Raw genomic sequence first — 14,057 nt, forward strand, 5'->3', positions numbered from 1 at the left:
CCACCGCAGCTGGGGAAACAGAAGCTCAGCCTCCTGGCTCGGGGTGGCTGCCAGGGTCCTGGAGTGCTCACCCTGCTTGTTTCTCCCCATGCTGGGCAGTCGTCAAGCCGGAGATGCTGCAGAAAGCCACTGTGGAGCTGCTGGACCAGGCTCTGTGCGCCAGCCTGTATGGCCACTCGCTCACCGACAGGATGCTGTGTGCCGGCTACCTGGATGGGAAGGTGGATTCCTGCCAGGTGAGCCCGGTGCCTGGGAAAGAAGCCAGAGGCACCAGACGATGCCTTGCCAGCCCCTGAGGTGGCTGGGAAAGGCCCCCAGGTTCCCCACCCGAGGTTCCCCTCTCCCCGGAAGGGGGAGTCTTCTGTTGCTGGTCCACCACCAAGATTTCCTCTGCTTGGTTTGTCACATGGCTGTGGATTTCCTTTTTCTTTTTAGTTTATATCTTTGCTCTCCTTTCTAAGGCCTGGTGGGTGGGGAGCGGCTGCTACATGTGCTCAGGGTACCACATCAGTGCCAGAAGCTGGAGAAAACAGCGGGAAATAGTAAGAGCGAGCTTGTGTTTAAGGATGAAAGAGTCACGGTAAGCTGGGTGTGAGGAGAAGGCAAAGGATAGCAAGACAGGATGAGTGAAGGCAGATGCGGCCCTGCAGGAGGACGCTGCATGATGATTGGAGGTTCCTAAGCCACTGGTGACATTACCCAAGGTCTGCTGGGCTAAGGAGAGGAGGGGATATTGTTTATTTGGGTTGGGTTTTTAACTGCCAGTGGTAGAACTGAAAGAGGTCTTAGAGATCTCATAGTCCAACTGTCCTATTTTATTTTTTTAGAAGAGGAGACTGAGGTTCCGAGATGTGTATCAGCCCACATGTGCTCTGTGAGCGCGTGGGGAGAAGGCCCCCAACCAGGGCTCCTTCTCTGACCATGTGGCTCTGGGATTGGGACTGGCTGCAGTCAGGGAGCCCCGACCCCTCCTGAGGGTGTGCCTTTGTCTCCCAGGGTGACTCGGGGGGCCCCCTGGTCTGCGAGGAGCCCTCCGGAAGGTTCTTCCTGGCTGGCATTGTGAGCTGGGGAATTGGCTGTGCAGAAGCCCGGCGTCCGGGGGTGTATGCCCGAGTGACCAGGCTGCGTGACTGGATCCTGGAGGCCATTGCCGCTGCGAGCAAGCCTCTGGCCCCCACGGCGGCTCCTGCCCCAGCCATCCCCAGCACCGCCTGGCCCACCAGCCCCCAGAACCCGGTGGTCAACACACCCACCAGACCCACGGTGGCCCCCAGCGCCGTGCCTCTCGACTCAGCCACTGCTTCTAAGCCACAAGGTACTTTCTGGGGAGACAGCAGAAGTGGGTGTCTGCTCCGTGCGGGGTTGGGTGGATTGGTACTGGCTTTCTGAAGCTCTCTGTGGGGAAGAGATGGGTGATCGATTAGTGATGTCTGTCAAATGCCCAGGCAAAGGCTAGTGGTCATGATTCACATTTACTGCCTGATAACACCTACTGTTGATAACACCTACTGCCGGCCTGGAGGAGGGTGTACTCAGAATATCCTGAAGGGTCAGCAAGAGGCCAGTGACCATGACGATGGGGCCAGGGTGGGAGAGCGACTGACCTGGGGTTATCGCAGACACAAGCACCCACACGAAGCACACAAATTCTCCACCTGTCTCGACTTTGTGGTTTCCGAGGACCCAGGTCCAGTCACTGCCCGGATCTGATACTGATCCACCTTTGTGGTCCCACAGACCTGCGAGGCTCAAAGCCAGTCGAAACTCTGCCTCTTTTTTTATTTTTTTAACACAAAAATCTCCTTTATTCTTGGTTGCTCCTACTCAATCATTTAACAATTCAAGATTTATACTGTAATTAATAATGTGAAATTCTGACAGACAGTGGTATACAAAGTGGTATACAAAGATGTGCCCCCCATCTTTATTAAATATTTAAAAATAAAGAGTAGGAAGAATAGTAAAGTACACTCCCATTAGAAAGAATACATGATTTATGTTGAGTACATACCAGTTTTTCAAAGTACTGTGTACCTGGCCAAAGATATATTGCTAAAGACACACATACACAGGGGTACACACACATGCATACAATCAAATAAACATCACACAACACATAATATAGAAAAAGTTGTATGTTACAAAAAAATTTTTTTGATATATTGTTTTTGCCTATGGAAGTGAATATCAAATTAACTTTTTTTCATTTTTTCCTGCTTATTTTATTATTTATTTTTTAAAAAATTTTTTATTGGAGTGTAGTTGTTTAATTCTGCCTCATTTAAAGTCACCTGCACCCACCCTGCCCCCAACCCCGTAACAACCCAACTCTGCCTTTGTCCACAGCTGCCTGGGCTGTGGCCTGTCTGCCGCGCTGACACTGGTGGGGACAGGGCTGCTGTGATTTTATCTTCTTTTTCACCCATATCCCCCAAGCTGGGCCGCGTACTTGTACTTGCTTAAAACCTTAGGGCTCCTTTAAGCCTCGATTTCTTCATGTGTGTGACGGGATGATTGTGCCCTGGCCCAGCCAGAGCCCAGAGGCTGTGCCCTGTGTCCCGAGGCCCCTCTGGAACCAGGGTGGTACTGCCGCCCGCCGAGCGGGCTGAGATGCGCGAGCCCTCCTGTCTCGTCCCTGCAGAGTGCGGGGCCAGGCCGGCGCTGGAGAAGCCCACCCGGATCGTGGGCGGGTTCGGGGCCGCCTCCGGGGAGGTGCCCTGGCAGGTCAGCCTGAAGGAGGGTTCCCGGCACTTCTGTGGAGCCACTGTGGTGGGAGACCGCTGGCTGCTGTCTGCCGCCCACTGCTTCAACCAGTAAGGCCCCCTCGGCTCCCCCGTCATCACCGGGTCCCCCCACCATCAAATCCCCGTGCATGCAGGGACCACTTAGGCCCCAGCAGGTGGCCAGGGTCACGTCCAGCTGCGGGGGGGGTAGGGGGCGGATGGGGGGCAGCGTGAAGTAGGGGACTCTGGGGAGTGGCTTCCAGGAGGATCCTGTCGAGCTGTTCTGTGAGGGACACAGAGGGGCCGAGTTGGGGGGCAGGCTCCTCCCCGCCACTCAAGGGCAGGTGGCATTGACCTGATTGTCACAAAGCCGTGGGGGTCTCTCATGCCTTCTTGTCCCAGAAGGAAATGAGGCCCGGCGGGGCTCCCTGCCTTGCCCACGGTCTCGTGGTGCCCTCCCCGGGACCTGGGTCCCGCAGCTCTGCCCGGTGCCCTGGGGGCAGCAGGGAGTCTGAGCGGTCCCTTCCCGGCAGCACAAAGGTGGAGCTGGTGCGGGCCCACCTGGGCACTGCGTCCCTCTCGGGTGTCGGCGGGAGCCCCGTGAAGATGGGGCTCAGGCGGGCGGTGCTGCACCCCCAGTACAATCCCAGCATCCTGGACTTCGACGTGGCCGTGCTGGAGCTGGCCAGGCCCCTGGTCTTCAACAAGTACGTGCAGCCTGTCTGCCTGCCCCTGGCCATCCAGAAGTTCCCCGTGGGCCGCAAGTGCGTGATCTCTGGATGGGGCAACACGCAGGAGGGAAACGGTGAGCCTCCGCCCCCCCACTCCCGCCTGGGGCTCTGGTCCCACACCGCCCGCAAACCACTCACCTCTCCACTAACTCAGGGTCGCAAACTAGGCCCGTGGGCCCAGTGCGGCTGCTTTTTATAGATGGTTTTACTGGCACGCAGCCACACCCACTCACTTACTGATAGCCCCGGGCAGCTTTCCTGCTACAAAAGCAGAGCTGAGTGGTCCCAACAGGCTGTCTGGCCTGTAAAGCAGAACATATTTACTCTGTGGCCCTTTATGGAAAAAGTTTGGGGACCCTTGTGTTATATACCCTTCACAGGCCCCCCCAAGAGTTAATGCTTCCTTTGAAACCTCAGAGTAGCCCCCTTGCAGGTCACCCAAGGTGCTAGGGAATCCACTCAGGGACAGTGGTGAGATTCTAGGGTGGGACCCGCCTCCTTCTCACTGTGTGACTTTACATCGCTGCAAGGCCGTGGGCCTCCAGGCCTTGGCCTGTAGGACGGGGATGGCACCTCCCTCTGGGGTTGTGGTCAGAGTGAAGCCGGCTACTGAACAGTGGTCCCTGTGTAAGTGGCCCTGGGGGGTGGTCTCCTTGTCCTGGCAGCCACCAAGCCTGACCTCCTGCAGCGGGCATCCGTGGGCATCATAGACCAGAAGGCATGCAGTGCCCTCTACAACTTCTCGCTCACGGACAGGATGATCTGTGCGGGGTTCCTGGAGGGCAAGGTTGACTCCTGCCAGGTGAGTCCAGGAGGGACCCGGTTTAGAGAGATCGTGATACGTCCAAACAGAAGATGAGGCGGCAGTTTCAAAGTATGTGGTAGATCCACACAAGACATCTACACACTGATTCTAAAAGCTGCCTCGTGTATGTTAACTGAAGAAAAGCTAATCACACATGAGTATGTATATGACCACCCTGTCACACTTGACACGTGGTTGACCCAATTTTAAGGGGAAACAAATCAGCTCCAGAACATAAAAAGAAGCTAGCTGAACCATGCTATCAAGGCCAGAGAAAGACAAAGGTAAAGAAATTCAGGGAGTTCCCTGGTGGTCCAGTGGTTAGGCTTGGCGCTTTCACTGCCGTAGCCTGGGTTCAATCCCTGGTTGGGGAACTAAGATCCCACAAGCCGCGTGACGTGGCAAAAAAAAATAATAAGTAAAAAAATTTAAAAAAAGGAAATGCATAGGCCAGTCTTACTTAGAAGCATAGATGAAAAAACCCTTAATAAAATATTAGCAAATTCAAGCCAGCAGGGTATGTATTACAAGGGAAATACATCACAACCAAAGTGAGTTGATGTCATAGAAAGTTTGGCTCCACACAAGACTATCCATTAATGCTATTCATTGCATTAGTACACTGAAGGGGGGAAATAGGATCATTGTCAAAATCACAGAAAAAAAGCATCTGATAATTTTTAACAACCTTTTTAATTAAAAAATTAAAAAAATTCTAACCCTATGATAGACATATAATGGAAACCTACAGCAAACATCATGCTTTTAAATTTTTCTTTATTTTACTTAAGTATAGTTTACTTACAATGTTGTGTTAGTTTCTGGTGTACAGCAGTGATTCAGTTATATGTCTGTATGTATATAAATATATATATTCTTTTCCATTACAGTTTATTTCAAGATATTGAATATAGTTCCTTGCACTATACAGTAAAGCCTTGTTGTTTATCTATTTTATATATAGTAGTGTGTATCTGTTAACCCCAAATTCCTAATTTATCCCTCCCCCCTCCCCTTCCCCTTTGGCAACCACAGGTCTGTTCTGTCTGTGAGTCTGTTTCTGTTTCACAAATAAGTTAATTTGTGTCATATTTTTGATTCTACATATAAGTGATATCATATGGTATTTGTCGTTCTCTTTCTGACTGACTTTGCTTAGTATGATAATCTCTAGGTCCATCCACGTTTTTGCAAATGGTGTCGTTTCATTCTTTTTTATGGCTGAGTAATATTCCATTGTATAAATGTACATCTTCTTTGTCCATTCATCTGTTGATGGACATTTAGGTTGCTTCCATGTCTTGGCTACTGTAAATAGTGCTGCTATGAATGTTGGGGGGCATATATCTTTTTGAATTAAATTTTTTGTATTTTGCAGATATATGCCCAGGAGTGAGATTGATAGATCATATGGCAACTTTATTTTTAGTTTTTTTGGGGGGCTGCGCCACACAGCATGCGGGATCTTAGTTCCCCGACCAGGGATCGAACCTGTGCCCCCAGTAGTGGAAGCATGGAGTCCTAACCATTGGACCGCCAGGGAAGTCGCTACTTTTAGTTTTTTAAGGAACCTCCACACTGTTCTCCACAGTGGCTGCACCAACTTACATTCCCACCAGTGGTGTAGGAGGGTTCCCTTTTCTCCACACCCTCTCCAGCATTTGTTATTTGTAGACTTTTTAATGATGGCCATTCTGACCAGCATGAGGTGGTACCTCATTGTAGTTTCGATTTGCATTTCTGTAATAATTAGTGATGTTGAGCATCTTTTCATGTGCCTGTTGGCCATCTGTTTGTCTTCTTTGGAGAAATGTCTATTTAGGTCTTCTGCCCGTTTTTCGATTGGGTTGTTTGTTTTTTTGTTATTGAGTTGTATGAGCTGTTTCTATATTTTGGAGATTAAGCCCTTGTCGGTTGCATCATTTGCAAGTATTTTCTCCCATTCTGTAGGTTGTCTTTTCGTTTTTGTTTTTTTTATGGTTTCTTTTGCTGTGCAAGCTTGTAAGTTTGATTAGGTCCCATTTGTTTATTTTTGCTTTTATTTCTATTGCCTTGGGAGACTAACCTAAGAAAACATTGGCACGATTTATGTTAGAGAATGTTTTGCCTATGGTCTCTCCTAGGTGTTTTATGGTGTCACGGCTTACATTTAAGTCTTTAAGCCATTCTCAGTTTATTTTTGTGCATGGCATGAGGGTGTGTTCTAACTTCACTGATTTACATGCGGCTGTCCTGCTTTCCCAACACCACTTGCTGAAGAGACTGTCTTTTTCCCATTGTATATTCTTGCCCAGGAGAGTTATCTTTAGGGTTTTCTGCTGTTTCCAATGCAAAAGTAAGAGCAGTCTTGGCTCAGAGAGAGGTCACTTGCTCAAGGTCACGCAAGGTCTCACAGCCCCACATGGGCGTGAGGCCCGTCCTTCTGAGGTCCTGTGCGTGTCCAGCTCTGCTGAGGAGTTTCTCCCACTCGTGGCAGCACGGGAGCGCCTGGCAGTGCTTCTGTGGAGAGGGTGCCGGTATGGTCAGCCGGCCCTCTGTCCTTCCTTTTCAGGGTGACTCTGGGGGACCCCTGGCCTGTGAGGAGACGCCTGGCGTGTTCTATCTGGCGGGGATTGTGAGCTGGGGCATCGGCTGTGCTCAGGCCAAGAAGCCAGGCGTGTACACCCGCATCACCCGGCTGAAGGGCTGGATCCTCGCCATCATGTCCTCCCACTCCCTCTCCACGCCCCCGCCGCCCACCACGAGGACACCCACCAGCAGTCACCCTGCCAGGACGACGGCTGGCCTCATGGTCCTGGGGGTCGTGGCCAGCAGACCCACCCCCTGGGCCACCAGCAGGGTGACCAGCCAACCTGCCAACAGGACCACCACCGCCATGACCACCACCACTAGGGGACAGACGCCACTTCCACATGCCACGGAGACCACCGTGGGCTCCCAGCTACCAGGTACCCAGAGAAACGGAGTGACGTGGCTGGGTGGCGGGAGTCCTGTGTTAGTTGCTAGGGCTGCCGTCACTGCGTCCCAGTCTGGGGGGTGGAGATGGAGGTGTCGGCAGGGCTGGAACCCTCTGAGGCCTCTCTCCTCGGTGTGAGGACGGCCATCTTCTCCCCACATCCTCATGTGGTCTGCCCGCTGTGGGTGTCTGTGTCCTAATTTCCTCTTATTATACGGACACCAGTCATGCTGGATTAGGGCCACCCGAACAACTTCATTTTACTTTGTCTCTTTAAAGGCCCCATCTCCAAAAGTCCCATCCTGAGGTTCTGGGGGTCAGGGCTTCCACTTATGAATTTTGGAGGGGACACAAGTCAGACCATCGTAGGCCCCGACGGCAGGGACCCGGCACTGACAGGGCAGATGCACATGTAACGGCTGGTCCCACAGGCCTAAGGGCGGGGTACAACAGGGCAGTAACTGGCTGACAGATGTGACAGAGAACATGGCCCTGAGCTTGTGTCTGGGACGTGGAGTTCATTTTTATAAAATATTAATCAGAACCATATGAAACTGCCAGATTTCTGGGTCAAAAATAAAGCCCCATCAAATGTAGGCAATTTCCTACGGCTCAAATAGATGCCGTCCACAGTGTCCCAGGCACCAAGCAAAGAATGGGGCCCGGCTTCTGTTCCCCGCCCTTCATTGCCCCCCACATTCACACAGAGGCTGGCCCAGTCAGCCCAAGTCCCCAGACACAGACCTGTACCCACAAAGTCAGGGTTATGGGCTCGCTGCAGCAAGGCAGCGCACACCAAAGAACCAAGGGGTGGCTCACCAAACAGAGGGAGAGGCAGGTGCTGTGGGATCCAGGGCAGAAGGGGTGGGGTGGAGGGGATGCTGAGGAAGCAGAGTTTGACCGGCTCAGAGCAAAGCAGACCACGTGCCAGGAGTCTGCACATGGTGCCTCTCCGGGGACCACAAGAAAGTCGAGTCCAGAGACCCCTCAGCTGAGGTGCTGGACTGGGCTGGAAATCAGGGCAGAGTCTCTGTGACTGAGATCCTCCAGGCTCAAGGGGACCTCGCTGCCCCTGCCCATCCAGCAGGGATGCTCAGAGGAGGCGGCGTGTTGATACTTTACGGCTGCAGCGTGTCCTTGCGAGAAATACTGGTTCTTGTTAACTCTGCAGCCGGCTGTCTCTGGGTCGGGCCTCCAGCCTGGTGATTCTTCATTTTCCAGTAGCTACAGTTCTCAACGTGGGGGCCAGGAGGTGGAGGAGGGTTCCTGACATGGCACATATTGTTCCGTGCCTTCCCCGACCATGGAGGGCAGGGAAGGCGGCTGGCTGGTGGGAGACAGGGCTGGGGAGGGGGCACTGGCTGTAGAGCTGGAAAACAGCCTGTGGGAATTATCAGATGTGTACCTGAGCGCCCCCGCACCGGGTGCTGACGGCGGTCCCTGCAGCACTCCTCGGAGCTACCCATTTGGTCTTCCTACTCGTGTTCTGAGGGTGCACCCTGTGCTGCAGGCGGGGGAGGGTGTCTGTCACAGGACGGAGGGACTACCCTGGGAAGGACACTGGGTCACTAGACCCAGGTAAAGAGCCCCTGACAGGGCATCCTGGAAGACCAGCCAGTGCAGGAGCTGGTGAGACCAGGCAGGGCCTCCTGGCAAGCAGCTGGGGTGTGCAAAGGCCCTGGGGCAGCAGGGAACTGGGCTCCTAGGGGACTGAAAGAGGCCTGGGGGAGGAGTGGGGAGCGACAGGGGATGCTGGCCTGGCCCCCAGGTGAGGCCCCAAGGCTGAGGTTACAGGAACCAAACTTAAATGCATTATCTGAGAAAAGCCCAGAAGAGGCTCGTTTGTAGGACCAAGCGCCAGGCCCAGGGTCCCTGGGGGAAGGCGTTTTCCCGAGGTGGGTCCCCCACCCCACTCCCTGCTCCCAGGTGCCGCTACCCGGGGCTGCGCGCAGGGGCGGAGCTGGGCGGTCTGCATGGAGGAGGTGTGGTCTGACCGCCGACCCACTCCCGCCTCTTCTGCAGACTGCGGCCTGGCGCCGACAGCAGCGCTGACCAGGATCGTGGGCGGCAGCGCCGCGGGCCGCGGGGAGTGGCCGTGGCAGGTGAGCCTGTGGCTACGGCGGCGGGAGCACCGCTGCGGGGCCGTGCTGGTGGCCGAGAGGTGGCTGCTGTCGGCAGCGCACTGCTTTGACGTGTGAGTCCCACCCGCCCCGAATGGCCGGTGTCTGGGACCCAATCGTAGACCGAAAACTCAGGGTGTGGCGCCTCCACGCCTTTGCCTGGAAAGCCCTTTCCCAACACCCGCTGCCCCAGGCCGTACCCTCCTCCGCACAGCCCTCCCCTGGCCACACAAGGCAGCGGGGCGAAGTCCAGTCCCCAACCCCCACCAAACGGGGCGGCCCCAGGCCGGGTCTCCGGGCCAGCAGGACACCTCCATCCCTAGCCATCCTGCTCGGACTGGCACCACCCTAAAGGTCACCCAGTGGGGAGTCCCCTTCCTGGCAGGGTGTGCAGTAGGAGGACCAGGCCAGGGGCCCTGCCCTCCACGGAGAAACCCAGCTCAGGATGCGCCTCGCGGTGCCGAGCTCAAAGCGGGTGGGCAGGCGGGAGAGCCGTAATATTTGGTGGAAATGGACACAGCTTGTAGTGTCACCTCAGTGCCTGGGGGCCAGCTGGGCGCGGGGCCCCCCCTCGTCCTCCTCGCTGTTCTAGGACAAAGGGACGACTCAACCGAGGTCAAGTGCCCCATCTGAGGTTCCCCAGCCGACCGCGGACGCAGCCCCCGCGGGGCAGGGTGCCGGGGAGCCCCGGGCGAGCAGCGCTGGGGTGCGGGGACCCGGGCGGACGCTTGTCCCCGACGTCCCGCAGCTACGGGGACCCCAAGCAGTGGGCGGCCTTCCTGGGCACGCCGTTCCTGAGCGGCGCCGAGGGGCAGCTGGAGCGCGTGGCGCGCATCCACAAGCACCCCTTCTACAACCTCTACACGCTGGACTACGACGTGGCGCTGCTGGAGCTGGCGGGGCCCGTGCGCCGCAGCCGCCTGGTGCGGCCCATCTGCCTGCCCGAGCCCGCGCCCCGGCCCCCCGACGGCGCGCGCTGCGTCATCACCGGCTGGGGCTCCGTGCGTGAGGGAGGTAGGCGCGGATGGGCCCCCCGAGGGTTAAGGGTCCGGGGGCGTCGGGAAGGACCCCGCCTGCGCCCCCATCGGGAGTCCCAACGGGGCAGGGCGGGCGCGGGCCCACCAGGTCCCGTCTCGCCCGCAGGCTCGATGGCGCGGCAGCTGCAGAAGGCGGCCGTGCGCCTCCTCAGCGAGCAGACGTGCCGCCGCTTCTACCCGGTGCAGATCAGCAGCCGCATGCTGTGCGCGGGCTTCCCGCAGGGCGGGGTGGACAGCTGCTCGGTGAGCACACTGTGCAACTGGACCGGGGCTCGGCGGGCCAGGCCCCACCCTGCGGTGTGCTTCCTCGGTTAGATCAAACAGGGCACCTTTTGGGTCTCCGAGTTTCCACTGGACAACCACTTCGGGGGGACACCCCTAAGAAGCCGGCGTTCCCCCCACCGCACCCTCCCCTGCCCCTCAGAGGGTCAGGAGCAGGCCAGGCAGAGGCTGTGGCCTGAGGCCCGGTTCTGCTCCTGGACCGCCAGGCGGGTGCCCACCAATGTCTGCCAGGCGGATGAACGCTCACCCGGGCACTGAACCAATTTCCCAGATAATACGAGTGAGGCTCACAGGGGAAGCCACTAGCTGGGGTCACAGGGGGAGCCCAGGTGAGACTCCCGTGGTGGCCCAGGAGCACACAGATCAGGCCAGCCCACCCTTGACTGCTGCCGGGGAGGTGCTGCCTGCTCTGAGTGCCTTTCCTCTCTCCTCTCCTCAGGGTGACGCTGGGGGACCCCTGGCCTGCAGGGAGCCCTCTGGCCGGTGGGTGCTAACTGGGGTCACCAGCTGGGGTTACGGCTGTGGGCGACCCCAGTTCCCGGGCGTCTACACCCGGGTGGCTGCTGTGAGAGGTTGGATCGGGCAGAACATCCAAGAGTGACCGCCACACGGCTGCCCAGGCCGGGGACCGGCGACGTGAAGGTGGCAGACCAGCCGGCCACCCTTCCAGAGGAGGGGGTCCAGGTGGCAGGCGGGGGGTGGAGGGGTTGTGGGTAACTGGGGTGCAATCTAACTACATATTTTGTTCCAATAAACACAGCCCCTCGTCTGCACCCCGCTGGCTCAGCCCTCCGTGTCACAGAAACGACAACTGCCTGCCCCTCAGCCAGGGCCCAGAGGTGGGAGGAACGATGGGGGCGGGGAGGCCTTCCCAGAGAGGGCCACCCCCAGCCTTGGGCAGCCTCACCTTCGAGGCTCCCTTTTATGTGACCGACGCTCCCTGTCACCTGGGAACCTAGGAGTGCTCAGGAAAGAAGGGGAGGGGGGCGCTGAGGCTCAGTCCCCACAGAGGCCCCTACAGGGGAGACGCACAGGGTTCTCTGCACAGGGTTCTCTCCACCGCACTCAGCATCTATTTGTGTGACCCCAGGAGGTCACGGTTCAGAAGGGGTGTGGCCACAACTCCCAGGTCCAAAGCCGGATGCTATGCCCAGGGAATTAGGTTGATCGCCCCGAGCGTGTTGCCAGAGCTGCTCCAGGTCTTTGCTCAACTCTCTAGCTCCGACCCTTAGGAGCATCCTTGCTCACGACCCTCCGACCCCCCCCACCTTTAGCGGGAGTGAACACAATCTTTTTAAGTTAAAGGGTCCAGAGCTACACACACACACACACACAGAAAAAAACCAAATGGAACCACTGGGACCAAGATGGCGACAAATCTGACCTCCAACAGAATCAAGTCTCGTTATACGCTGATTTGACTACATTAGCATATTAAATGACACACCCACCGGCAGCCAGGACCAGGTATTAAGGATCAAAAACAGGATAAAAAGGGGGTGACCCCCCCACTCCCTCCAAAAAGTCCTGCCCCTCCCCCGCAGACTACTACATATGGGTCCCCATCATTAGCCTCACTCCTCCTCCCTTTAAAATTAAATCCCCCTCGCCAGGTGGGCGCGAAGTTCAGTCTGTGAACTCAGCTCCCGCTTCTCCAGCCTTTGGCCACTGAATAAAACTTGCGCATCTCAGCTTCTGATTCCTATTCACCCACTACCGAACTCGAATGGAAAAAGGACCCCACCCCCACCCCGAGGCAGCCAGCCTTGGCCAGGCAAGCGGGGTCCATACGATTTAATGCGGCAACAAATTTTGGTGTCCAACGTGGGGCCCATTCCGTCCTGTAACTCAGGGCTGAACTCACTGACCCAGGGCTGACAAGGCCAGCTAAATAACTGGGCAGTGTGCCCCAATTCTGAACCTCTGGGCCAGTGAGGACTACTGAATTTAGTCTGAGATCTAAAAGCAGCCAAGGATCAAGTGGAGTGCTCCCCAGGTAAAGGCCCCCCGCGCAGCGTTATCTACAGCAAGGACACTTGCTACAGACTGGGGCAGTGCCCAGGGGACACCTGACACGGGGTGGGCGCTGACCCCGCTCCGGCCGAGGTTTGGCTGTGAGGGTTGGCAAGTGAAGGGAAAGGATCCTGGTCGTCTCGTGGGAGACACACCTCAGTCTAGAGGACTGGACTGGGCAGTTGGACATCTAAATAGAGCCAACCCCCTGGCAAGGGGAGAAGCGAGATCGCACAATTGGTTGCCCAGTTGGACTGGTTCCCGGCAAGGGGACAGGACTGAACAGGAAGCCCTCCAGAGGCCACGGCGTGGCAAGAACGCCTCCTTGTTTCATATGTGTGTGATGTGAGCCCTAGTCTCTGTTCCTGGCGCGGGGAAGCGTCAGGCTCTGATCCGTGTGGCCTCGCCTGTCCTAACGCTCTTGGAGGTAGATGTGCCGCAACCATAGGTACAGGCTGAGCGCTTACAGGCCACTAGGGCGCTCGCCACCAAACAGACTCTCGTGAAAGGGTGCGTTGGTCGTGGACCAGGGTAGGTGAGCACCAGGCCCACTGCCGACTGGAAGCACGCAGTAGAACGCTCAGCCCCACCCGCTGCAGAGTTCCCACCTCTAGGCTCTACTCGGAAACCCAAGAGCGCATCTTGTGTTGGTTCCTCTTGCCCTAACTGGCCATCCCGGGCAGGGTCCACATCTCTCTCAGGCAGGTCTCTCCCCGCTACCCTCCATCGCAGGTCCCTAGGGATCCCTTCTCTGAGACACAAACCCTTTAAAAATCTTGCTTTGCCAGATTTCAGGAAAACCACTTTGCCTGGCTGGGGAAGGAAGAGGACCTCCACATTGTCCGAAGGCCTTGGGTCCTTGTAGCTGAGAGTAGAGAAAATTGGATACATACCAGATGGGCATTCGGCCTCCCTGCCTGGTTACCTGTCACCGAGCAGGGACAGGCCCTCTTTGAACAGACCTCCTTGCCTGCCAGGGAGGCCCTGCGGGCAATTCGCCTGATTGGAGAGAGAACCCTTATTTCCTACTCTGCCTTCACCCTATCTCCAGAGACCGGTGGCTGAAAGCACCCACCTACACTGAGTATCTCCTACAGCCCCACAATGGGACTGGGAATGTCAAGTCGCTGAATTAAAAGGGGGCTTTATAACCAAGGCCCTCTCAGACAGCGCCTCCCCTTCCAGCCCCTATGCAGACTGGTTCAGGTTTCAGTTAGAGCGCCAAGACCTCTTGGTGTGGGATCCATACTCTTATCAACCCTGGAACTCCCTTCTCCCTACAGCACTTTTCAGAATGCAAACAGTGGACTTCCCCGGTGGCGCAGTGGTTAAGAATCCGCCTGCCAAGGCAGGGGACACGGGTTCAATCCCTGGTCCGGGGGGATCCCAC

At 56.5% G+C, this 14,057-nt stretch overlaps 1 protein-coding gene across 1 annotated transcript in view; it reads left to right on the top strand.

Annotated features, from left to right (window-relative positions):
• The window catches only part of TMPRSS9 (transmembrane serine protease 9), a gene marked incomplete at its 5' end in the record, with an annotated part of 32,953 nt that extends 19,152 nt beyond the window's left edge, over positions 1–13,801 (top strand). Inside the window, 9 exons of the mRNA XM_081230968.1 lie at positions 100–236; positions 997–1,315; positions 2,642–2,813; positions 3,257–3,528; positions 4,120–4,256; positions 6,811–7,207; positions 9,238–9,409; positions 10,084–10,615; positions 11,094–13,801. Of these exons, the coding sequence (XP_081087094.1) occupies positions 100–236; positions 997–1,315; positions 2,642–2,813; positions 3,257–3,528; positions 4,120–4,256; positions 6,811–7,207; positions 9,238–9,409; positions 10,084–10,615; positions 11,094–11,255 (2,300 nt within the window). The 3' untranslated portion in view covers positions 11,256–13,801. The remainder of the gene's footprint in view (positions 1–99; positions 237–996; positions 1,316–2,641; positions 2,814–3,256; positions 3,529–4,119; positions 4,257–6,810; positions 7,208–9,237; positions 9,410–10,083; positions 10,616–11,093) is intronic.
• Positions 13,802–14,057: the final 256 nt, after the last annotated feature.

Source organism: Mesoplodon bidens (genome assembly GCF_964165515.1).
Source record: "Mesoplodon bidens genome assembly, chromosome: 4".
Lineage (NCBI taxonomy): Eukaryota > Metazoa > Chordata > Mammalia > Artiodactyla > Ziphiidae > Mesoplodon > Mesoplodon bidens.